The following is a 25,977-nucleotide window of genomic DNA, read 5'->3' as shown; positions in this document are numbered from 1 at the left end:
CCTGATATTTTTGTCAGAATATTCATCAAAACCAAATCTCTTTAAAACCCTCCTCAACTCCCAGTTTACAACTTCTGTTAAGTAACTGGGCAAGCTTCAGTAAGATTTACACACCATCTAATTGCTTACCATTAGTGCTAAACTACCTCACTGTGGTGGTCTGAATAAGAGACCCTCATGGGCTCATATTTTTGAGTACTTAGTCACCAGGGAGTGGAACTCTTTGCTAGAACTAGAAGGATTAGGAGGTGTGGTTTTGTTTGAGGGAGTGTGTCACTAGGGATGGGCTTTGAGACTTCAAAAGCTCGAGCCAGGTCCAGACTCTGCCTGCTGCCTACAGATAAGGATGTAGTTCTTAGCTACTGCTCCAGTGCCATGAGTGTCACCACATTCCCGCCATGTTGTGGACTGGACTAATTGAAACTATAAACCCCCAATTAAATGCTTTCTTTTATAAGAATTGCCTTGGTCGTGGTGTTGTCTTAACAATAGAACAGTGACTAAGACATTCACCGAACTGAGGTCCAACTATCTTGTTTCATGGATTACCTCTTCAGATATAGCTTTCTTTTTAAATACAGTGATAAACCATGATAAACAATATGAAGTCCGTGATTCTTCTAAAGTAGTGTTGTGAATATGTTTTGTTGGGGAGTGATGGTACATGTTTTTTGTTTTTTTTTTTCTTTTTGGTTTTTTGAGACAGGGTCTCTCTGTGTAGCTTTGGTGCCTTTCCTGGAACTCACTCTGTAACCCAGGCTGGCCTGGAACTCACAGAGATCTGCCTGCCTCTGCCTCCCTAGTGCTGGAATTAAAGGTGCACTCGGGGGCTGGAGAGATGGCTCAGAGGTTAAGAGCACCGACTGCTCTTACAGAGGTCCTGAGTTCAATTCCCAGCACCCACATGGTGGCTCACAACCATCTGTAATGATATCTGGCGCCCTCTTCTGTATACGTAATAAATAAATAAATCTTTAAAAGAAATAAAAATAAAAATAAAGGTGCACGCCACCATCGCCTGTTGATGGTAACATGCTTTTAATCCCTGCACTCTGGACATAGAAACAAGCAGATCTCTGAGATTAAATCTACATATCAAGCTCTAGGCCAGCAAGGGCTATCAAAAAAAGGCAGGACAATTGTTTCCCAGGCATTTTTGTTTCAGTGCCCATTAACTGCTAGGAAACACTGTACACAGCTGACTTGAACTAACAGGTAAACACTGAAATTTATATCACTTTATTTCCTTTTTAACCAAGCTGTACATAGCAAAATGCCTAACATTACAGCTAAATCTCAATATATCAAATAATCTAAATATGAAAAGATAAATTAAGATGAGCAGAGTGAGTCTGCAGTTAGCCAAGTGGGGTGGTCAGGTTAAGAAAGTAAAATGTCCACTATATTATATATGAACTCACAGTACTATAGGCTGTGAGCCCATTTCTATACGTGAAACTTTTTTTTTTTGAGAGTCTCACTGTTACCCTGTCTGGCCTGAAACTCTCTATTTAGACCAGATCACAGAGATCTGCCTGCCTCTGCCTCCTGAGTGCTGGGATTACAGATGTATAAATACACATTTCTTTCCCCTTTCCCATAGCACATGGCTTAACATGAACCATAGGACAATGCCTAAGGATGACGACAGCCTGGGATGGGGCGAGGCCCTCAGGAGTAGGAAGGGAAAGGAATCTAGAGCTCAAGAGCTCCTTTGGCCTAAGGCTGTAGGACAAACTCTTACAAAACCCAGGTCAGGCCCAGCCCGCTATGTAGCCAATAAGGACCTTGAACTTTTGATCCCAATTTGCCATCCTAAGTGCTAAGATTATAGGCATTTGCCACCTCATCTGGTTTGTTTTTGGAAATAAAAGGCAGAGGACTTGAAGGCAGATTTAAAATAAGAGTAGAAAGTTACGAGGCTCCACATCTGATAGGTGGAGAGTGGAAAAGGTAATAGGAGACATTAGATTGCTAGGTGAGGAATCTCCTTTTCTGCTAGGAAAGGAAGATGAGAGAAATAATACAGGTTACTGGGGGGGGGGGGGGGGGGAAGGGCTGCTCAAGGAGGCAGTAGCGACTACACCAGCTGCCAGGAGAACATTCCCTAATAGCACTGGAAACCAAAGAATGCAGGTGGCTGGATGCACTCAGAACTGGCAGAGGGCTTCCGAAGATCTCCCGAGGGGAATGAATGGGGGACAGAAGTTAGAGGAGGGGCAGTGGGAGAGCAGAGCAGATGAACTAAGACCTTGCTAGACCCAGGACTGGACTGGAATCCCAGCTACTCCAGAGGCTGAAGGAAGATAAGGCCAATAATAGATTAGACAACAAAGCCAGACCTCATCTCAAGAAAATAAAAATCTTGCTGAGCCAAGTCATCTATGGCAATATAACTGACATTTATTCTTGCAGATCTGGTAAATAAAATTAATGTTTTTCTGAAGCTGCATAAAACAGAAAATATTAAAAAGTAAGTCTCAACCAGGCAGTGGTGGCACGCTCCTTTAGGCCCAGCACTCAGAAGGCAGAGGCAGGTGGATCGCTGTGAGTTCAAAGCAAGCCTGGTCTACAAAGTGTGTTCTAGAACAGCCAGGGCTACACAGAGAAACCCTCTCTCAAAACACACACACACACACACACACACACACACACACACACACACACGTCTCCGACATGGCAAAATCCAACTCTACAAGAGGATAGCTGAAGACTTTCTTAGGCAAGAAAAGCATTACTGTAGAATAAATCTAAGCAAATAGAATCTTTTTTTTTTTTTGAGACAGGGTTTCTGTATAGCTCTGGCTATCCTGGAACTCACTCTGTAGACCAGGCTTGCCTCCCCGGAGATCTGCCTGTCTCTGCCTCCTGAGTGCTGGGATTAAAGGCGTGCACAAATAAAATTATCTTATTAAAGGAACAAAGATACTCATTACATTATGGCTCTCTTCTGAATAACAACTATGACCACAGACCAAGTAAAGAATGGAATTATGATTACTGGATAGATAACCTGACTCTAATTCACTGTTAAGCATTTCTGTTACTGACAAAGGCAAGACAAGAATGACAGAAGAATCATGAATTAGTACCAGGCCAAAATTAATTTGATTAGGCAAGAAAATAAATCGACTTACACATTCTTTGTCAGACACGGTGGGACACATCTTTTATCCTAGCATTCAGGAGGCAGAAGCTAGGCTGGTGGATCCTTTGATCCTTGAGGCCAGCTAGAATTGTATAGTGAAGCCTGTCTCAAGAAAAAAAAAAAATTTTTTTTTTCTTTTGAGACAAAGTCTCAAGTAGCCCAGACTGGCCTCAAACTCATATATCTGAGCATAACCCTGAACTTCTGATCTTCCTGACTATACCTCTGGATTGTTGGGGTTACAAGTATGTTCCACAAAACACTTTTTCTGTATATTTTCTCCATTCTCAGAGAAACAACATTATACACAGATATAATCAATTTGGGGCAGAAAAATGTTACAAGAAAAGACACACACACTAACAAAAAAAACAAAGAAAAAATAAATTGGGACCAGGATGTGAACTTCATTAAGTGGAGCCTCCTTGCTAAAAAAGCAGAATTTGTGGGGTGTTAAGGATGGAAACAAGAGAGTGAGTGAGAAGAATGTTTACTGCTTTCATTCTGTCTTTTCAGACTCTGGTATAAGTCTTCAAAGAGACAAAACTGACATACTCTTAGTATCATTTAGGGAAAGGCAACAGTTCTTTGGTCTTTACCTAAAGACACTTGTCTAGGAAGTCCCTGTTTTGAACTGAAACATCAGTGAATTGGGAACCATCCATATCATACAGTTACAAAGCAGAAGTTTCTTGGAAGATGTCTTTTTTATTCATAAATCCAGAACATGTGTGGTAGTAGGGAGTTGGTCCCATTTAGCGTCTAACATTTCTAAGACCCGTGTTTGTGGCTCCTGGTACTTTCAACTTTGTGTTTTTAAAAAATTAAAAAAATCTATCTTATTTGTATGAGTGTTTTGCCTACGTGTGTGTCAGTGTATTATGTGCATGCTTGCTGCCTGCAAAGGTCCGAAGAGGCCATCAGATCATTGGAACTGGAGTTATAGATGGTGGTGAACTTCTATATGCGCACTGGGAATTGAACCTGGGTTCTCTGCAAGCCTCTTAACCACTGAGCCATCACTCTGGCCCTCAGGTTTGTATTTTTATGCAAAGGGATTCTGACAATGAAACACTTTCACCCACATCATCCTCATTTACTCAGTTTTTGGAGACTAGTACTTGAAAAGATAAACAGGAAGCCACTCCGCATTTTCAACTGAAAGCTATTGAGTCTAACCAAAATCGGCAAATATTATTCATTTTCTTCTGTGAACATCTTACTTAAATGCTTCATTAAAGCCACTAGTGCAGGGTTCCCACCACAGGCCTCAATTTGTTTGTAGGCTTTAGCTTCAAGCTCTCTCAGGGTGTATCGAGTATATTCAAAAGAACCTACATCTTCCAGGTACTGCACACAGTATTTTTTAATATCTATATTTTCTGTTCTTTGGCGCAGGATATTCTGTACCTGGGTGCTTTCTGGCCTTGACCAGATGGCATGAATAGTGGGGAATGAGAACTTCCCTTCTGTCAGGTCTTCACAGAAACTTTTGTTTTCACTGTATTCTTTGGAGTGTAAATTGGCATAATCATCTCTAATCTGGAAGAAGAGCCCAAGTGTATCAAGCAGTGGCTTTAAATCTTCTTTGTAATCAGAGAACAACTGCATGAGACCCACTGCTAGTCCAAACAATCCACCTGTCTTCTGCAACACCATGGCTTTGTATTCTTCCTCAGTGGGACAGGTATAGGTGTCCCTCCAGTAAATATCTAGGCCTTGTCCCTGATGGAGTTCCAAAAGTTGGCGTGTGAAAAGCTTTACAGCATCTGGGTGGTCAAGTGTTAAGACTTTCTCCAGGCCAAGGAAATAGACATAATTGGCAGAATTGATGACAGATGGGATTCCATAGATGCTATGCGCCACTGGAAAACCACGTCGGAGCTTTGAATTGTCTTCAATATCATCAATGAGTAGGCTGGCGTTATGCAACATTTCAGTTACTTCAATGATAATCTACAGGAAAACAACCAAAATAGAAAGAAAATTTCACTAACATATACACATACAACACACACATGTAAAGGGATACAACCACATACATACAGATATATACAAAGACTAGCGCACAAATGTGTACATACACTGAGAATTTTTTAAAAGATTTATTTTTATTATTTTTAATTTGTGTATGTGTCAGTGTGTATGTCCATGTGAGTGCAGGTGCCCTTGGAGACCAGAGACATCAGATTCCCTTGGATCTAGAGTTATAGGCAGTTGTGAGGTGCCTGATGTAGGTGTTGGGAATTGAACTTAGGTCCTCTGCAAGAGCAGTACATGCTCTTAATGAATCTCAGAGCCATCTCTCTAGCCCAGTTTTTTTTTTTTTTTTTTTTTTTTTTTTTTAAAGATTTATTTATTTATTATGTATACAGCATATATGACTGCAGGCCAGAAGAGGGCACCAGATCTCATTACAGGTGGTTGTGAGCCACCATGTGGGTGCTGGGAATTGAACTCAGGACCTCTGGAAGAGCAGCCAGTGCTCTTAACCTCTGAGCCATCTCTCCAGCCCTTTTTTTTTTTTTTTTTTTAAAAGACATACTCTCCTTATGTAGCCAGCTTCTAAGGGCTGGGATTCCATGTGTGTACTACCATGGTACATGCTTGCCAAAACAGGTTATACTTAACGATACTACAAAAAAATGCCCCTCCCCCATTGCTGTTGCTGTGTTTTACCATAAATCTGTCAGCCAGACAGGATTTCTTTTCTTTTTTTTTTTTTAGGTTAATCTGCTCCGTTAATCCCCAGTTAAAGCCATTGTCATCTCCCTGACAGTAGACACATCCCTTCTAAAAGCCACCTTTTCTGTACAGGGTTGGGCCTTCAGGAAGCCAAACTAAAGACAGAAACAGGATTTCAGGAACCAAAGGTGTGTGGTAATAACTGCAAATAAATTAACTGGGCACAGAACACCACGCAGTCATGCTCAGATGGTGTCTACTGCTTTTCGTGGGGGAAGGGGCAAGAGGCTGGTGGGAGGGTACCTGGGAGGAAACAATGATTTTGTTTTGTTTTGTTTCTTGGTCATAAGAAACTGGTCTATAAATGTGTGCCCCGCACAAGCAGTTCATTTAGATATTTTCATGGATCTTTTCAATTTTCACAGACAACCCATCCAGATCATTCCTCAAGTCGTCCAGCAAGCCTTTGGCTGACTCCAGGTTGTTTTCATTTGTTTCAATCTTGACAGAGTAGGCAACCAAGCTGTCCACGGCAGTCCTGAGCATTTTTAAGTCTGACTCCACTTGGTCCACTGAGGATTTCAGGTTGTCTAGAGAGGAGAGTCTATCCAGGAAATCCTGGGGAGGCAGGCCTGTGGCCTGGGCTTGGTCCTGGCTGAGCATCATGTGCACCTGTCCTTGCAGTGACCCACACTTTGCTGCAGCTCCTTCACTTGCTCTGGCCAGCATCAGCTGGACCTCCCCCAGGCTCCTCACTGTGCTGGCCAGATCAGAGGAGGACCATAGGCTTTCCAGGTGCTCCTGCAGCATAGCCAGGCACTGCTCATACTCCTGACTCTGAGACAAGAGTGACTTCAGGCTCTCAGTGTGGTGAGCAAAGGCCACCTGCATAGAGCAGACCTTCAATCTACCGCTGGAGTTCATCTAAGGCTTTGGAGTCTTTGAAGACAATGGCCTCCTCTGCTCCATGGGCCTCAGCCTTCAGCTGCTGCAGCTCTTCTTCCAGTCTCCTGATGTCCTCTGGGAGGCAAGAGGAGGACTCCTCAGACTGCAAAAGCTTCTCCATGAGGGCCTCCAATGCCAGGCGCCTGCTTGAACGCATATTGTTCCTGCTTGAGGCTCACTAGCTCCTGGACCTCTATGTAGACATCAGATTCCATGGTCTGAAGGAAACTCTGCAGGGCCTCAATGTCCCTCTCCCTGGACTTCACAGAGGCCTGGACCTCCTTCAGGGCTTTCTCCAGAATTTTCATGTCCTGATTGCGATCGCCCTTGGATTCTTCTTCCAGGGAAGGCCACCTTCATCTTGATGTCATTTATCTCCTTCTGGCTCCTCTTCTGGACATCGGTGAAGATGGAGATTTGTCATTGATGGACTTGGTGAGCTCTGGCTGTTCCAGAACTTGCTTTGTAGACCACGTTCTCCAACGATGTGAAATCCTGCTCTTGGGCATCCTTGACCACATGGATCATGTCAGACAGATCTTTGAGAATCTCATTCTGCAGCTTCTGCAGAACTTCACTGATACGGTTCATCTAGCTCTCCCCCTGCTTCACAGCTTTCTCTGTGGGGTCCTGTTTATGTTGAGAACTTCTCAAGATAGATTCGAAAGTCCCAAATATGGCTTGCAGAGATTGTACCTTCTGCTCAACACCCTGCAGGCTCTGGCCCAGCTCGTCCCTTGGCCGCACCAGACCTGCTAGACCTCCTCCAGGACGTGATGGAGAAAGCCCTGAAAGAGGTCCAGGCCTCTGTGAAGTCCAGCCACGTGCTCTGGCCTGAGCGCTTTAGGGCCTGAGCCAGGGGTCTATAAACCCACAAGCAGTCTAGCCAATAGTAGCTCTGGCCCCTTTAAGCTCTGGCCACGTGAGTTAGAGATCTGGCTGCAAGTAGCTCCAGATGCGTGTAGCCGGACCACTTGTAGCTATGGTCGAGTGCATGTGTCGAGTGCACATAGCCTGGTTGAGTACATGTAGCCCATCTAGCTCAGTCGGTAGAGCATGATACTCTTAATCTCAGGGTTGTACATTGGGCGCCAACTGTAGACGAATTTCTAAACAGTCTTATTAAGTAAGAAACACAGAGCCAAATACAGAGCTATATATAAGCCATAGAGATCTGAGCAATAGCTGCCAACTAACCTAGCTTACCACCTTGCCATAGCTTCCCAAGAGAGGTTCTTCCTGTCTAACCTGCACCTTTATTGCCTTCCTGTTCTGCCTTCTCATTGGCTCTAAGCCCAGCCACATCACTTCCTCGTCACTGCCTGTCTATATAGACCTCCAAGTTTCTATGGTTGGTACTGGGATTAAAGGTGTGTGTCACCATGCTTGGCTGTGTCCTTGAACACATAGAGACTCTGCCTGCCATGTGATTGGATTAAGGGCATGTGCCACCACCACCTGACTTCTGTTTATGGCTCGCTATGACCTCTGATCTCCAGGCAAACTATTTATTAACATACAAATAAAATATCACATTTCAGCACAAATAAAATATCACCACATATTACCAAATTATTAAAGACTCAGTTGTTTTAAGCTTTTACAACTAATAAATATTTAACAACCTCAATATATAATATTATATAAACATTAAGAGAATAAGGATCTTAGAGTACTTTTACATGACACCTACTAATTCCTTGGTGATTAAATGCAGAATAAGATTAGAACTGCCTAAGGGCTGGGGATGTGGCTCAGTGGCAAAGCATTTGTCCAGTATGCTCAAAGTTCAGAATTGGACGAACAGTACGACAAAACAGAGACAAAATGGACTGCCTAGATACCTGTAGTTTGTCTTCTGGAACTTTCAGCCAGTGATTAAATGCCTGTGAAAGTTTGGTTCTCACCTGTTTACCTGCAATTAATAACACAGAATATGACAAATAAAACATTATTTTACTTAAAAAAACAGTTAAGAAAAACTTATTTAATTGAGTTTCTATTATCATGTGCATTTCACGGAAGTCAGAGCTTAGGCATGGTGACAAGCACCTTTACTGCCTAAGCTATCTCACTGGCCTCCAAAATGTGATTACAAGAAAAATTGAAAAACTTACTTCCAAACTGATCAGACTTAATAAGACAGTCACAGCAACCCATTTCCTTCCCCGCCGAATACCCCTCAGATTTCCCAATGTAAAGGAATAGTGGGGGTGGATTACCCTCTTCATTTTATCATTCAAACTACACTTGGGTGAGTGGAGAGATGGCTCAGCGTTAAAGAGCTTTTGCTGCTCTTGTAGAGGACCCTAGTTTGGTTCCCAGCACCCATGTCAGGTGGCTCACAACCATATGTAACTCCAGTTCCAGGTGATTCAACACCCTCTTCAGTCCTCTGTGGGTACCCATGCTCATGCACACATACTTCCCACCCCAGCACATATATACACACAATTAAAGATCAAAAGGCACAGCTTTTTACAATAAGGGCCAACAAGAAAGTCTAAAGCACTTCAGTGAGTTTTAATCATATTGGAGATGGAATGGTCATTTTTAGAAAATACATTTTAATTTCTTTTTCTGAAAAACAAAGACAATCTGTTCGGGGACAATTAGTTAACACTATCTGTTACACAAAACTTCGAAGCATTTTGCCAATGAATTTCCTGATAAAATTATCTGTCATTCCTTTAAATTAAGGTTTTAGAGACTAGAGCAACTTCAGTTTACGTATCCTAAGTTTAAACAAGTGCTAGCCTTTGGTATTGACTAGGGCCACTAGCTTTCTAATAGCATTTTTTTTTTTCACATGGAAGGCTTGAGAAAGATCTTTCGATAGTAGTTGCCAGTAGAAGTTAAATTAGCCTAAACATAAAGCAATGGTAGATAAAATTCATAACCAGTTCATTTAGTACAAATATCGTATCCTGTCTAATACTGCAAATTCAGAACAGGGCTCAAGAAAATAGTTACATAAAAGTTAAGTTTCGGAGGCTAGAGAGATGGCTCTGTGGTTAAGAGCACTTGCTGCTCCTCTAGAAGTTCCAGGTTTGATTCCCAGCATACACATGGTGGCTTAGAACCCTAACTGTAACTTCACTCCTAGGGGAACTGACCTCCCCTTCTGGCCTCCTCAGGTACTAGGCATACATGTGGTGTCCAGACACATACAGCCAAAACCTCCATACACATAAAATAAAAATTTAAGAAGGGAAAAAAAAGTTAAGTTATTAGTCTGGGTATAGTGGTGCACACCTTTAATCCTAGCACTTGGGAGACAGACCTCTGTGAGTTCGAGGTCAGCGAGACACTGACTCAAAAAAAAAAAAAAGTTTTAGAGGTAAATGTGACTAGGGCAAAGCCTAATGACCTGAATTCCATCCCCAGGATTCTCTGAGCTCCACATACATTCACACTCAATACATTAATGAGGGGAAAAAAAGGAGTTGGGTTGGACAGATGGCTCAGAGATTAAGAATGAGTTAAAGGTTAAGGTCCTGTAGAGGACCTGGGTTTGTCTTAGCACCTACATCACAGGTAGCTCACAAATGGCTAAGACTCTAGCTCTAGAGGATATAATATCCTCTTCTGACCACAGGCATTTACACACATGCACATACCCTCCCACAGACACATAATTAAAAGAAAGAAGGAATAACTTTTTAGGATTGGCCACAGTACACCTGTAATACCAGCACTTGGAAAGCAGAGGCAGGAGGTTCACCACAAATTCCAGGCCAACCTGGGCTACTTAATGAATTCTAGGCCAACTTAGGGATGTATCAACGATATCCTGTCTCAATAAAACAGAAAGCAAAACAGAAACATTTTCATTATATAGTTCTTTGAATAATTCTTCTTATAATGGTATTGCTTCAAATAGAAGACCTCCAGAACCATTTAAGTTTAACCCTTCCTGTTGCTAACATTTACATAAACACTACTCTCTGAAAACTATGCTATATGGACAATAACTGAACTGTTACCTGGTAATTGAAGTAAGTACCTATAGGGCTCCAGAAGAATTCTTTCAGCTTTCTCTTGAGTCTTCTCCATGTTTTATAAATTTCAAAGCTGACCTGTTAAAAAGGAGAAATATAAAAATGATCTCATGAATCAAATTATCTTTAAGTGTTAAGTGCAAAGGAATTTTTATCAAGGTATTTTTTGGACAGACAGACCTTAAATTTTATTTATATAGTAAAATGTTACATGTATAAAACCTTGAAAAATTATGTAAAGCAAAAGGAGCCAGCCACAAAAGAACATGCTGTATGATCCTATTTATAGGAAATGTTCTGAATCAGGCAATCTATACAGATGGGAAAACAGGTTAGTGGTTTCTGGCTCAGAAAAAATAAGGACTGTTACTAATTAATAATGAAGGTGTGTGCACACGATCACATGTGTGGTATGTTTGTGTATAGGATCAAAATGTTATTAGAATGTGGCAATGGCTGTACACTGTAATTACACACTTAATTTAAAAAAAAAGTTTTTGAAAGGTGTAGCTAAAGTTTTCCTGCCTGGCCCACAGTCAGGACAAATCTCTCTCACCTGCCAGTCCCACAGCCGTCAGACCCAACCAAGTAAACACAGAGACTTATATTGGTTACAAACTGTATGGCCGTGGCAGGCTTCTTGCTAACTGTTCTTACAGCTTAAATTAATCCATTTCCATTAATCTATACCTTGCCACATGGCTCGTGGCTTACCGGCATCTTCACATGCGGCTAGTCATCATGGCGGCTGGCAGTGTCTCCCTGACTCAGCCTTCCACTTCCCAGTTTTTTCTCCTCCTTGTCCCGCCTATACTTCCTGCCTGGCCACTGACCAATCAGTGATTTATTTATTGACCAATCAGCAACACATCTGACATACAGACCATCCCACAGCAGAAAGGTTTCATGGTGTAGCTCAGAATGGTTTCAAATTTGTGACTGCCCTGCCTCATGGTTTTCAGTGCTGAAATTACAGACATGCATCATCATATCTAGGTTGTCCTGAGATGGGGTCGTACTATGGTGCCCAAGCTGGCCTTGAAACTGTGGGTTCAAGCCACCAAATCCATCTTAATTATACACTCTGAATGGGTGGTATATAAATTATACCTCAAGTTTCTAAAAAGAAAAATTCTTCATTCCACTGATTACATTGATCAGAATGTTTAGTTGATTTTTTAGTAGTTTTCTTGCTGATATCAAGTAAATGTCAAAACAGATTCACAAAAACAGACATTTCTGTAATGATTACAAATATTCTATCAAGATAGGTGTGCTTTGTAATTTGTGAGGAACATTTTTCTCAAATCAATAAATTTCAGAGATTGTTTTTAAGATGCATACAAATTTGAATACAATTATTATTTAAGAATTCCCTGTAGTGCCTTATCATTTTGAATTTTGACTTTACTTCAATATTTCCTAGAATATAAACTGTGGCATGTATGTACATATGAATTTTTTGAGACAAGATATATGTAGTCCCAGCTAGTCTTGAACTCTTGATTCTTTTGCCTCTACTCCCAAATACTGGGATTACAGAGCATGCTACCTTGCCCAGCTTCAATCATGGTCTTTGCAAGGGCTTCCTTTACTGGTGAGTCTTCTGCTTCTCTGCAAATATCTATGTCTACTTTTCTCCTCAGAGATCCACTTTTCTAGTGACCATGATACCTCTGGCAAGCTTTAGGTGTTATGAGTTGTGTCTTCTTTGGGGAGCACCATTTAGTTTTCAGAATCACAAGCTCTCCTCTAATAATCTTTTATGGATTCACTGTGTATATGTAAATATAAAACCAAATAGAACATGGTTACATGATGGCAGTTCATGGTTATTGCTGGTCAAAGAGCTAGCTACATACCACAGGTTTTGGAATCGGAAGGCACCTGTGATGGTTAGTGTTGTCAACTTGACAGGCTCTAGAAGAGGGAGTCAGTTCTCTTCCATCATGTGAATCCCATGGACAGAACACCTCAGGTTGTCAGGCTTCATGGCAAACCCTTAACCCAGAGCCATCTGCTGACATTATACATAAAATTTAAAGAAAGAAAGAGTTAAGAGCTAAAAGCTATACTGACTTCCACACAAGTACTATGGCACGTAGATGCTCATACACGTACATAATAAGTACCTGTGAGAAACAAAAATTTTTGTGTGTACATGTATTCATGTGTGTGAGTGCATGTTTGTATAGAGGCTATATAACAACCCTTGGTCTTCTTCAATCATTTTCCACCTTATATTTGAGACAGGATCCATCACTGAACCCATGCCTTGCCAATTTAGCTAGACTGGCTGGCCAATGAATTCCTGGGATATGCTTGTTCTGGCTCGGGCAAGTGCTGGGGTTAAAGATGGAGAGATGTGGAACTTGGCTCCTCATGTTTCATAGATGTTTTACTGATGAGCCATCTCCCCTGCAACCTCAGTTTGTAACTCTTCATTGAAGACAGATAATAAATGAAATCAAGAATGAAGGTGATGTATTTATTGTTCAGGGTGCTCTTTAGAATCAAACACATACAAATGTGAATGCACGTGCTGAGCGCTTTTTTATTGTTTGCTTTTGGAGGCAGGATTTCCCAATGTAGTTCAGGCTGCCCTAGAATGAACAATCCTCCTTTCTTAGCCTTCAAGTGCTAGGATTACATGTGTATCACCATGCCCAGTGAAAAACATGCTTTAAAAAGTATTCATAGCCAGGCAGTGGTGACGCGTGCCTTTAATCCCAGCAATTGGCAGGCAGAGGTAGGCGGATCTCTGTGAGATCGAGGCCAGCCTGGTCTACAAAGCAAGTTTTGGAACAGCCAGAGCTGTCACACAGAGAAACCCTGTCGGTGGGGAAAAAAAAAGGGGGTATTCATTTATTTAAAGTATTCGTTTATTTAATTTTGTGTGTGTGTGGTTATCTTAGTTACTATTTTATTGCTGTAAAGAGACACTATGACCAGTCCAATGTGGTGGTGCATATTTTAGTCACAGAACTTGAGAGGCAGAGGCAGGGGGAATCTCTGTGAGTTCAAAGCTAGTATGGTCTACACACATAGTTCCAAGACAGCCAGGGCTATGTAGTGACCTTGTTTCAAAAACAAAAACAACCCAACAACAAAAAAACATGACATTATGACTAAGGCAACTTATAAAAGAAAATATTTAATTGGAGGCTTGCTTACAGTTTCGGAGGGTGAGTCTATGAACATCATGATGGAGATCTGGCAGCAAGCAGGTAGGCATGCATGGCACTGGAGCAGTATTTGAGAGCGTACATCTTATCCATAAGCCTGAGGCAAAAAGCTAACTAGGAATGGCATGAGCCTTTGAAACCTCAAAGGCTACCTCTAGTGACATACCTCCTCCAAAAAGTCCACACCTCCTAATCCTTCCCCAAACAATTCCACCAACTTTGGGGGGTCATTCTCATTTAAACCACTACAGTGGTGTATGTGGAACTTTGAGATTGACATTGGGTAACTTCTTTAACCTTCCCACCTTATTTTTTGAAATAGTCTTATTGAAGCTAGAGTTTGCTGGTTTGGCTAGACTGGCTGGCTAGCAATCCCCAGGTCCTCATGATTTCACAGCAAGGACTTTACCTACTGAGCCATTTCTCCAGCTTCAAGAGCTCATTTTTTGGTAGTTAATTCTTAGTATATCAAACATCCACACACAAAAAAAATCAGCAACACACCAAAGCAGTTCAGCAGTATGAATTCAGGCAGAAACATCCTAAAGAGAAAAATTCTAGCCAAATGTGGCAGAACATGTTTGTAATCCCAGCAGTTGGAAAGTGGGGAGAAGGATCAGAAGTTCAGGGCCAGCTTGGGCTACATGACAAGTCTCAATCCCTTACTTCCTAAGGAAAAAATCTCCATTAGCCTTGACTAGCAGTTACTATTAAGAACATCACGCTGGGCGGTGGTGGTGTATGCCTTTAATCCCAGCACTTGGGAAGCAGAGGCAGGCGGATCTCTGTGAGTTCGAGGCCAGCCTGGTCTATAGAGTGAGTATCAGGACAGGCTCCAAAGCTACACAGAGAAACCCTGTCTCGAAAAACCAAAACCCAACCAACCAACCAAACAAAAAAGAACATTACAAGGAAAAGAATCGTCATAAAAATAGTTTAAAATATTCCAAATAGCAACTTAGACTGGCCTGGAACTCCCTATGTAGTCCAGGCTGGCCTTGAACTCTTGAGCTTTTTGGAGAGGTGGGATTACAGTTGTTAATGCTGGACATGTTACTTTGGTCTTAAGAGGTTAAAGATAAAGGTGATGCAAAGAAGGAAGACAAATAATGTTTGCAACAGATCATTTAAACATATGATAAAAAAATCTGTTCTTTTTCCGTTGGGTGAAGTCCAAAGCCTTGCACTTGATCTACCATTACCTTAAACCCTCAAGTCCTCAAAGCATCTTTTATACACTCCTCTCTTTTAAACCAGCTGGCAGCCATCTTTTCTCAATTAGGTGGCAGCAAAAAGCATGCTGCTATCTTGTCTGCATTCCGGAAAACACATTTGACCTAACTTTAAATAATGAAGTCACCTTCAAGAATTTGCCTCTGGGTCAATAGCAGGTACCTTTTGCACAGGAATTAAGAGTGACACATCCTTTAAACACTGAAGTGTCATGTTGTTGTGTGTCGTCGTTCCTCCCCCCCCCCCCCCAAAAGGGTTTCTCTGTGTAACAGAGTCCTGGCTTTCCTGGAATCTGCTTTGTAGATAGGCTGGCCTCAAACTCAGAGATGCGCCTGCCTCTGCCTCCCAAAAAACCCGATGTTTTTTTAAAATCTTTAATATTTCTCCACTAGTGATGAATTTTTAAAAAGTAATTTTTTGCTCATTCACAGTTTAACAGTACTCATATAAGTCAATTAATGTTCCCTTCCCAGAAAATATTTACATATAGTATTCTCTGTGGTGGAGAAACATGAGAACTTCAATGTCTGTAAGTACTGACAGTCAATCTGTTTTGCACTTTAAGAGTCTAAGGCAGTTTAAGAGTTCTATATACTCTTGACTTTTTTTAAACTAAGGACTGTCAATTGTCTTGGTTAGAATTTTCAGCTTTTCATGTACTAGACTTAAGTGCTGAGTGACACGAACTCAGTTAATCTTATGTGGAATCACTATAGAATGCCTCAGTGCAAATCTGATACCAGTTTCCCACTTTAAAAAACTGAAAAGCTGTTGGAAATTTGTTTGAAAAAGAGATTAGTGAATATTTATGCAAGTAGATCGTTTTTCCTGTTGAAATACTATTGCAGCTGCCCTTCTGATCTTCCGCCATCATTTTATTTTTTCTTGAGACAGGATCTGTGTGGCCCAGGCTAGCCAGGAACTCATTACGTAGTTCAGGCTGGCCTTGGAATTGTGTCAGCACCACAATGCTAAACTCTAGTTCTGGGTGAGTTGTCATTTTAGCAATTCAAGTTGGGAATCCAAGATATCCTATTACTCACTGGACCATTAGAGCAGATAAAACCTCTTTTTAAATTTTGATTTCTGGTGACAGGCTCGTCCTGTGTAATCTAGGCTGGCCTACAATACACAGTAGTAATCCTCCTGCTTCAGTCTCCAGGGTGCTGGATCAAAATTCCTTACCCTGCCTTCCTCATCTCTCTGGGCCTCAGATGCTGGGAAAGCTTTGTCCTTAAACGCGTTTCCAACATGTTCTCCTTTCCTTTAGGCTCTTCCCTTAGGACCTGGCTTCTTGAGCCAAGCTCCATCCTCATTCCCTCTGAAAAACCTCTCTATACTTCCCTAAGTCAAAGCTCTAATTCACATCTTCCTATCACGCTTCACTTTGTCTGACCAGACGCGTTCAGGAAGTCGCACAAAGTCCATCCTGTCTTTCCACATGAGGACTGAATGAACGTTTCTCCTTAAAACCTCAGAGGATAAAATCGCGCATCAGCACGCATACAAATATCGAAAATTCCATGCAGAGTATTTCTCTCTGTTTTTTATAGGCAGGCTCTGGCCTGAAACTAGCTAAACATATGGGCCCCGAGAAACGCAGCTGTGAGGCGCACAAGTCCCTTTTACTCCAAGCCTTGGAAATGATGGCTCTGAGGAAAAAGGGCTCCACACCGGCAGTGGTGTAATAAACTCGCAGGCTGGCTTTTCCCCTGCGCTGCATCGGTGCCCTTCCGCTCCTCAGAGCCCCTCTGCCTCCCCCGCGTCCCAGCACCCGGCCGCCAGTCACCCCAAGCCGGGTCAGCATCCGGGTCCTCTCCCTCCTTTCTTCTTCTTCTTCCTCCTCGGTACCGCCCCCTCCCCCGCTCCCCATCCGGGTCCCCCCTCCCTGCCGCCGCGCTGCTCACGGTTCCACGATGATCTCAGACTTCAAGCCGCCGGTCGGAGACTAGCAGTACCCACATCAATTTCTCACTTTACAGTTCAGACCTCGGCTCTTCCCGAGGCCTCCTTGGAGCCCTCCCCCTACTTCACCACAGAAATCTCCGCCCTCCTCAGCGGCCAGCGACGCCGCATTACTGGGTGCAAGAAAATACGCCATCCCTGGCACACTGCGCAGGCGTCGTATGCCACCTCCCCTCTGCGTTATGGCCGCGCCCCCTTCCCCCCCCTCCCCGCTCCCGTCGAACGCAGGCAAGAGGCATTGCGGTCTTGGTAGTTCTTATGTCCGAGAGTTTGCCAATTGGCCCGGAAGAGTGGACTACAAATCCCAGGAAACACTGAGGCATAACTTTCTGTTTCCATAGAACTGGTGGGAAAATGGCGTCGTTGTTTGCATCGTTCAAACCAATAAAAACTGGGAAGAGGCGGGCTCCAAAGAATCCTAGCCAATCCTAGATCGTCTGAAAGGCATCCGGGAAAGAGGTAGGGGAGGGGAAAAGAACCGAGGGGAGGGGAGAAGGGGAAGGGGGGCCGGGGTGGGGGGAAGCGATGTTTGCCCGTCAGTCGAGTCCGGAGTGAGGAGCACGGGCGCCGGAGCGGAGGGAGAGTCTCGAGCTACAGCTTGCCGCCGCGACGGCCACCGCCTGGACGTCTGCCCGGAGGGAGCCGCAGAAGATCGGCCGCCGCGGTCCTCGGGAGGGCTTCGAGACCGGGGCCCGGACCTCCGTCTGGGAGGGATTTTTCGTCGCCCCCCTCCCCCCGCGAGGGAGCCGGAGCGGCCGCCAAACAAAGGTACCAGTCGCCGCCACGGGAGGAGGAGGAGCTGGAGCCCCGGCCGCCGGCGGACCCGCAGCTTCTTCGCCATCTCTCCCCCGGGCCTGCTGGTGTTGGGGGGGAGGCGGAGCAGGGGACTCTGGCCGCAGGGCTCAGACCTCGTCTACGCCGGAGGTAGGGGCATTATTTTTCGTGGGGGAAGCTCCGGGCCGGGCCGCGCATCGGGGCAGATGGCTACGGGGCTGAGTCGGCGCTCGCAGCGGGGCCTCGGCCTCCCGGGACCCCCGCCCCCCGCGGCGCCTAGCCGGAGCCGCCCTTCCCGGGCCGCACCGTGAGCCCTGCGGCCTCGGCCGGTGGGACTGAGAGCTGGATGTCCTCGGTGCCCGGCCCCGGCTCCCACTTGTGGGCCTGGGCTTGAGCGGGACGCGGACGGGCCGAGCCGTCGCAGCCTAAGGGCCCGCTGGTTCACTCAGGGCTCAGTTCCGGAGCTCCGGGCATCGCGGTTCCGTGGGCTTGGACGGCTGCAGCTGCACTCCAGGCCGCGCCGGACTCTGGGCTTGTTGTGAGTTTTCTTCTGACAGAAATGGCGTCATCGTGGAGGACGGGGAAAAGTCCGTGGAGTCGCGACAATGGAGCGGCAAGCGGCGGGCGGTGGGGGCGGTAGGGGCTCTGGGATGGCGCGTGCCTGCTCGGGTTCCTGGCCTCACTCGGTGCCGCCCCCGCCCCGACGGCGTAGGGGGTGCCGGTGGTACTGACCGGGTGTCTTTGTTTCCCCTCCAGGTGCAGGTGAAGCTGGTGTCGCCGTGGGGATCGCGGCCCCAGAGTCACCATGAAGGTAAGGCGTCACTCAACCAGCTTGAGTGGCTTTCGAATTCAGGAAGTGCAGGGGCCGTGGCTGTGGCAGGCCTGCGAGTTTTGCAGAGGCAGGTGTGTGGAGTGGCTCGGTGCGGAGCTTTCCCTGGAGACAGAGGGTCAACTGGTGTGATCATCCACGGGCTGTGTCGTGGAGTTGTGGAGTCAGTTAGGAGACATCTCACCAAAGCTGTGCGTGCGGCTCCCGAATAGAACAGCGCCTTTTGCATGGAACCTTAGGAACAACTGCACGAATTAAAGCGTCTTAAATCATAAAACAGAAAGCTGTTCTAGTAACCTGACTCTTGAAACAGTACTATACGGTGGGTCTGTCTGTTAACACCGATGAAAGAAAATTGTATTTAATCGTGTGGACAGAACCGTGAATTTTAAGCAGAAAGCAGAAATAATTTTGAAGATGTTTAAAGCAATTTGGTGCTCTTTACCTTTAGAGATCCGATTTAGCCTGTTGTACCTTGTATTTCCGGGGATTTAGGGTTGTGTGGTTCATTTTTCTTTATGTTGATGTTCTGGGTCCTGGAGTTGTCACGTGCTCTGCTGTGTTGTGTTGTGTGGAAAACTGATGGCCAGGTTCCTCTGAAGTAAACATGTTGACTACAGAATAGCTTCTAAGAAATGTGTCTAAGAAGTAGTTTGTGTATTGGTGGAATAAAAAATCGTAGCAATAAAAATACGGGTGGTTTTTGTCATTTTAGAGAGTTTGTAAAGTTGTTTTTTTTTTTTCCCCACACTAGTATGAAAAGCTTTGGGTATCTGATATATCTAGATTTAACTGGTGGAATTTTGATACTAGAATTTTTTTTTCTTTAAATATATTACAAATCCAGATGTGCTTGAAAACGGTAGTAGTGTGTGTTTACTGGATTGAAATGTAATCGATAGCATGTCAGGATGTAAATGGCATCTACTTTTGACAGTTCTTTTAGGATGTTTTTTCTTTTTTTAATTAATTTCATTTGTCTCCAGAATGAGGATTGCTTTTGTAGACCTGAATCCAGGTACAGTTTCAAAAGCTTCTGTTTATAGAAGAATGCAAACACTCTTGCCACCTAAATATTTGCCTATTGTACAAAGCAGTTTAGTCCATTTTTAAAGGTTTTTTTTTTTTTTTTTTTTTTTTTTTAGTTTAGGGCTCTGTAAACGGCTTGGTTTTTATTTACGGAGTTCCTGTCTCACTCTCATCTGAATGAAAACATAACCAGTGATATGTTGGAGATGAAACCCTTTGTTAGTCACGGATGTACAATCTGTGAAAAGTGGGTTTATTAGGAAAAGCATGCCTTGCAGTTGGTTGAAAACTTGAGAAAAAAATTTTAAGTTGACTGATATATGTATAATATTTGGAAGATGAATAAATTTTCGGAATGCTGATGCTGTAATCTGTCACAGTTCCCATTGTAATGCCTGACATATTTTAGAATGTAAATGTTTGTCTAAAAGGGTTATACCAAGTTGAAGATGTAGATTTTTTTATTTATTCCTTTCTTTTCCTGTTTAAAAAACTTGTCTGTTTAAGAAAAAGAAAAGCCAGGTATGAGGGTGCATGCATGTTAATCCCAGCACTGGAAGGAGGATCAGTAGTTCAAGGCCAGCCTGGATAATACAGTGAGCTAGAGGCTAGCCTAACCTACCTATCGAGTTGGAAGCCAGCCAAGGCCACATGAAACACTATCTCCAACAAGCAATCAAAATAACAATGAAGAGAAAGTTTGCTGGAAACTTTAGCCTTAAAAGTTTCATGGTACTAGACAAATGCAAGTTTTCTTGTGTGTTACTACCTTTAAAATAAAGGTACTTGTTATTAGTAATGTTAAAAAAAGTTGTTAAAACAAATTTCCAACTTTATAAAGAACTTTCTGTTTTTAGTTTAGGAAATTTTGGGGAATCTATTACTAATTGCTAGTATTAAAATCTTATTTTTGGCAATTTAATTTCTTACATGTAAAAGATAAATTCCTCCTCAGTGCCTGAGGTTCAGTGATTAGGAGCCTGCTGCCGTTCCTCATGGGAGTTGAGTACCCGGCCCTATGTTTTACAGCCACCTTGTAACTCCAGTTCTGAGGGAGGGATCTAACGCTCACTTTTGGTCTCCACAGACACCACCCACACACATGTAACATTCATTTACATAGTCACACACATACACATAAATAAAAATAAGAAAGATAAATTTTTAAAAAAAAGATGGCATACATCTTTAATTGCAGCATGTAGGAGGTAGAGGCAGGCAGATCTTTGTGAGTTTGAGGCTAGCCTCGGCTACATAGTGTGACTATCAAAGAATCAAAATAAAATGAAGAGAAGGTATTTAGTGTTGAGTATATCGGGCCCAATTTTGTGTGTGAATAAAAGGTTTCATGTAGCTTGTGTGCCTGTATGTGTGTGAATAACATTTGAGCCATGGAGTGATTTTATGCTGTTTGTTGAATCTTGCCAAACAAAGCTTATTTGAAGTAAGCTTTTAAGTTTGAATTATTTGCCTTATTAATAGTGACACTAGGAATTTTATTGTGGCAGTGTATTGAAATAATGATATTCTTTGGTCTTTGGCTAAAAGTCACTAAATGTAGGAAAGTATATATTCTGTTTTAAATGTTAGCTGGCTTTTAGAAGCAGTTTTCTTATGGTATAACCTTCAAAAATTAATTTACACAAAGCCTGGTCATGACTAGTGTGCTCTGTCTGGAGATTGTTTTTGCAGTCTGTTTGTGAGAACTGTGACTTGTCACATAAAAGCAGCCGGCTTTAGGATTGATGCTACTGTTGCTGTGGACACTGCTGTTAAGTAGAAGTTGCTGGTGTCTTGTTTTTTTTTTTTTTCTCTTTTTTTTCCCTTTTTGATGAATATATTAACATTTGTTTGTATGTATATGTACACTCGCATGATGTCAGGACAACTTAAGTTGATTTTCTCTTCTACCAAATGGGTCCTTAGGATTGGACTCATACTGTCAGGTCATAGGGCTCTACAGTGAGGGCCTTTACCTGCTGACCATCTCAATAGCCCTTCTATTGTTTTTCATACTTTGAGTTGGTAGACCTTTCAGCATCAGTGTGAGATCTTAGAAGATAGGTTATGGAAATTACAGTTAATTATGTCAGATTGATTCCTACTTTTTTTGTACCTGCTTCTGCTTTTTATACTGTGCATGTTACTAACATTCTTAATATACTGCAGTAAGTTGTGGAGTGAAGTGGGCTGTGTGGCTTAGACATTAGAACGTTTAGGGAATGAGTGATTTAGATGCTGTACTTAGAGTCTGGCCCTTTTCCTCTGTATCATTGTCTTCCATTGAGTACTGGCCTGGACCATGTAACACACTGATTGGTTCTAAGTGCCCTCTTTCCAGTTCTGGGTATGCATGCATACTCTTTCTTGTCCTCCTTTCCCTTTCTTTGCTTCCTTTTCTGCTTTGTATTTTTTTTTCTCTCTTTCTCTTTTAAATAAATCATCATTTAAGAACTACTTCCATGTGTCAGGCAGTGCCATGAGGTAGCATCAGTCATTTGGCTTGCTCTCAGTGTAGTAGGAGACTGAAAACTAAAGCAGTTTCTGGAGTATTTGTTCCACCATATGACTTGCAGTACATGCTGTGGAGGGACAGCTAAGTGAAAGAGTCCTGTAAAGTTTTCTGGTAGAGTTGACATCTGTGCTGACTGTCAAAGGGAAAAGCAGTTCAGATACACCGGAACAGAACAGGGCGGTACATGTGGAAACTTGGGTTTGTTGGAGCAGGGTATGTTGCCAGGCCTGTCATCGCATCCCACCCACTTTGGAGACTGTCAGGAGACTGGCAAAGTCAGTGCTGCCTAGGTTACAGAGTAAGCTCAAGGTTGACCTGAGTGATTTAGAAACAGTGTGATGTGTGTGGGTGAGACTAGAAGAACAGTGATAGACGATGAAGGAGTGAACCTCTCCTCCCTTCAAGCTAATGAGATTGAAGCCAGGGTCTCATACATGTAAACAAGCACTTTACCGTTGAGTTACAGTCTAGTCTGAAAATTTTCTTAAGTGCTGTGTGAGGGACCTGGGGACATGGCTCAGTTCATAAAGTGTTTGTTTCACAAGCATGAGGGATCCAAAGTGGCCCCCAGCACCATATAAAAAACTGAATTGTGGTGTTTATAATCCCAGCACTAGAGAGGGAGGAGATACTGGGGCTTGTGGGCTAGCAGTCCAGTAGTCAGATTGAATTGGTGTGTTCCAGGTTCAGAGAGAGGCCCCATGTGAAAAAGAAAAGATGGAGAGGGGCTGGCAAGATGGCTCAGCTTGCTGCCAAGCCTGACAACCTGAGTTTGATCCCAGAAACCCTTCTGGTTTCCGCATATGTATGTTCCTCTCCTAAGCACACACAAAATAAATAAATGTAATATTTTTTTTTAAAGATAGAGAGCGATTGAAGAAGGCACCTGATGACGTGTGCATGCACCCAAGTGCATGTGCACCCATACAAATGCACCTATGAATAGGTACTCATGTACAAGGTACATGAAACTTTAAAAAATTAAAGAGTGAACATTGGAGTCAGACAACTTGGTGAGTTGGGTCTCACTTTTTCCTCTATATAGGTTCTGAGAATAAAATTCAGGTCACCAGCCTTAGTACTGTCATTTTCCCAGCTCTCTTTTGGCTCTTACCAATGACTGAATACATGGGACTGCCCTGCCTTGAAATTTTCGGTTTCCAAAAACTGTGATAAGTTTATAGTTTTGTATAGTTAATAAGTTCTGGAACTTGTTTCTTTGTTTGTTTGTTTGTTTGTTTGTTTGAGACAGTGTTTCTGTATGTAGCCCAGGGTGGCCTCGAAATCACGGAGATCAGCCTGCCTCTGCCTCCCAAGTGCTGGGATTAAAGTTGTGTGCCACCACTGCCTGGCTAAATTTTGTAACTTTCTTTTTTTTTTTAAATTTTTAAATTTTATTTATTTTTAATTTTATGTGCATTGGTGTTTTGCCATGGGTGTCAGGTCCCCTGAAACTGGAGTTACAGACAGTTGGAGCTGCCATGTGGGTGTTGGGAATTGAACCCGGATCCTCTGGAAGAGCAGTTAGTGCTCTTAGCCAGCTGCTAAGCCATCTCTCTAGCGCCGTTTTGTAACTTTCTAAGGTACACATCCTTGTGTATTTTGTTAGAGTAGAGGAAAATGAACTAATACAGCCAGGAAGTCTTGTGAGGGTCTTGAACTGAAGAGTGAAGTGATGGGGTACACATTGACAGACCAGAACAGTAATTGATTTAAGGAGAGTAGACTAATGTAGTGTGAGAGGAAGTGGACAGACTGGTCATACAACTGTCAGCTGGTAGTTTGGGAGAAGGGTGATGGAGAAGCCACGGTACTGAAGATGGAGATTAGCAATGTTAGATGTGAGGTGGATGTTCTCCTTGTTGCTGTTAATATGAGCAGCTCCTGAGACACCTGCCCTCCATTTAACCACTTAACACTCTGCTTTATGTAGTCAGTACATGGAACTTCTCAGATTGAGTGAGTGCAACCAAAAAAGTAATCCCAACTCCTAGTCTGCCCTCATGAGCAGGAGTATTGAGCTCAACAGTCTATTAGTTATTTTGATTTCTTTTTTAATTTTAAAAAGTGAGATATAATTCACAAACTATAAGGTTTAAACTTTTAAAGTTTAATTTTTTTTATTTTTGAGGCAGGTGTGTGTGTGTGTGTGTGTGTGTGTGTGTGTGTGTGTGTGTGTGTGTGTGTGTATAGCCTTAGGTGTCTTGGAACTAGCTCTGAAGACCAGGTTGTCCTTGAACTCACAGAGATCTGCCTTTGCCTCTGCCTCTTGAGTGCTGGGATTAAAGGGGTATGTCACCACCGTCCGGCTAAAAATATTTTTATTTAAAGATTTATAACATTTATTATTTTCTGTGTGCATACATGCACATGTGTTCCATGATGTACATCCTTAGATATGCCTATTCATATGTGTTTATTTGAACATAAATATGTATACGTTAAAATTTTTATTGCATTTTAAATTTGCTTATTTTTGTGTGTGGCATGCATACTATAGTTTGTGTGTTGGAGCTCAGTCTGTTCTCTCTTTCCACCGTGTGGTGTTCCAGGGATCAAATTCAGGTTTAGTGGCAAGTGCCTTTATCTGCAGAGGCATCTTGATAGCTCAAGTGAATATTTATTTTTCAGTCTGTTAACTCCTAGGAGTGGACCTTTTCCTTTTCAGGGAGTATGGCTTGTGATAACCTATTGAGTGCTGAGTATTTACCTTCAGGTGTTTGTGTTGTGACAGGTGGTTGTTAGACCCTGGAGACTTAAAAAATGCACTCATCTTTTACTGAACGCTACTACATGCTAGTCTCTGTTCTGGCTATTTTAGGATGTATCAGTGAATCAAACAGGTAGAAATTCCTGGATCTGTGGATCCTATATGTTAAGATACCTTTGTTAGCAAAAGGGAATAAATATGATAAATTACTACTTTAAGGAATAGATGGCACGGGAATAAGGAAAGGGCTGGACAGGGTAAGGGTAAAGAATTCAGAGGCTGGGATGGGGTGTAAGAGTTGGCATCATTGAGAAGAAATTTGGGCAGGTGCTTGAACACTCAGTTATGGCCATGTGGCTGGCCAGGTCTCAAAGCACTAGAGGTCAGGGTAGCTGGTATGGAACAGGGAGGAAAGCAGTGGGAAGGGATAGGGTAAAGGGATGTGGCTTGGGGCAGAGCACAGCAGGCCCTCCTAGAACCTGGGAGGTATTTTGAGGACTCTGGCTCTCACTGCTGTGGAAATAGGGAGCATTGCAGGTCTCAGAGAGAAGTGGTGCAGTCTCACTGCAGAGCGATGGAGTTTGATTACCTTTTCAAGGGTCACTGACTGCTTTGGAAAAACGCTAGTAGCAGAGGGGAGGATAGGAGCCATCGGAGATGAAGCTATTTTATTAAAGGATGATGGTAAGATGATGGTGGCTGCTTTTGGAAGTAAGCATTTACATTCTTTACTAGTAAAAAAACCTGGTGTTGCTCTGTGAAATGTGCTTGAAGCAAAGCACAGACATAACATGCTTAGTGACTTTTTAGTGTAGAGTTAAAAACTTTGATTTGTGCTGAATTTTCATGGCGCATTTAATTCCTAATTTCCTCCCTCACTTTTCACCCACCTCTGAACATGTCAATATGTTGATAGTGCAGTGGGCAGCCACAGGTTGTCATTTTACTACTATTGTTG

The 25,977-nt window shown here is 42.9% G+C and overlaps 4 protein-coding genes and 1 pseudogene across 9 annotated transcripts in view; 2 read left to right on the top strand and 3 right to left on the bottom strand.

Moving 5' to 3' along the window:
- Tbce (tubulin folding cofactor E) overlaps positions 1-3,249 on the bottom strand; it is a 52,131-nt gene extending 48,882 nt beyond the window's left edge. Inside the window, exon 1 of the mRNA XM_052728415.1 lies at positions 3,138-3,249. The gene's annotated coding sequence lies outside the window, so the exon portion shown is untranslated. The remainder of the gene's footprint in view (positions 1-3,137) is intronic.
- Positions 1,239-17,322, bottom strand: Ggps1 (geranylgeranyl diphosphate synthase 1). 2 transcript variants are annotated; one of them, XM_052728418.1, is made up of 5 exons: positions 17,105-17,322; positions 12,642-12,796; positions 10,765-10,857; positions 8,623-8,693; positions 1,239-5,104 (listed from the first exon to the last, which is right to left on the bottom strand). In XM_052728418.1, the coding sequence occupies exons 3-5, from the start codon at positions 10,832-10,834 to the stop codon at positions 4,343-4,345; spliced, it is 903 nt and encodes a 300-aa protein (XP_052584378.1). In that variant the 5' UTR covers positions 10,835-10,857; positions 12,642-12,796; positions 17,105-17,322; the 3' UTR covers positions 1,239-4,342. The 2 variants fall into 2 exon arrangements, with proteins under 2 accessions (XP_052584378.1, XP_052584377.1); XM_052728417.1 differs by lacking the exon at positions 12,642-12,796.
- On the bottom strand, positions 5,876-7,621 carry LOC128103779 (cytoskeleton-associated protein 4-like; annotated as a pseudogene).
- LOC128104526 (basic salivary proline-rich protein 2-like) lies at positions 16,781-18,247 on the top strand. Its single transcript, XM_052729489.1, has 3 exons — positions 16,781-16,876; positions 17,180-17,390; positions 17,703-18,247. Exons 1-3 carry the CDS (start codon positions 16,781-16,783, stop codon positions 18,245-18,247), a joined length of 852 nt encoding a protein of 283 aa, XP_052585449.1.
- Arid4b (AT-rich interaction domain 4B) overlaps positions 17,818-25,977 on the top strand; it is a 118,195-nt gene continuing 110,035 nt past the window's right edge. For 4 of the 5 annotated variants that reach the window (XM_052727002.1, XM_052727001.1, XM_052726999.1 and 1 more), the window contains exons 1-2: positions 17,972-18,086; positions 18,693-18,747. In XM_052727002.1, the coding sequence (XP_052582962.1) occupies positions 18,742-18,747 (6 nt within the window). In that variant the 5' untranslated portion in view covers positions 17,972-18,086; positions 18,693-18,741. Of the gene's footprint in view, positions 17,931-17,971; positions 18,087-18,692; positions 18,748-25,977 lie in introns of those variants that run through there. The other variant, XM_052727000.1, reaches the window with a different exon arrangement.

The sequence above is a fragment of the Peromyscus californicus genome, unplaced genomic scaffold (assembly GCF_007827085.1).
Source record: "Peromyscus californicus insignis strain IS unplaced genomic scaffold, ASM782708v3 Scaffold_8__1_contigs__length_139910024, whole genome shotgun sequence".
Lineage (NCBI taxonomy): Eukaryota > Metazoa > Chordata > Mammalia > Rodentia > Cricetidae > Peromyscus > Peromyscus californicus.
The sequence above is the reverse complement of the archived record's forward strand: the minus strand, read 5'-3'. Positions and strand labels throughout refer to the sequence as shown.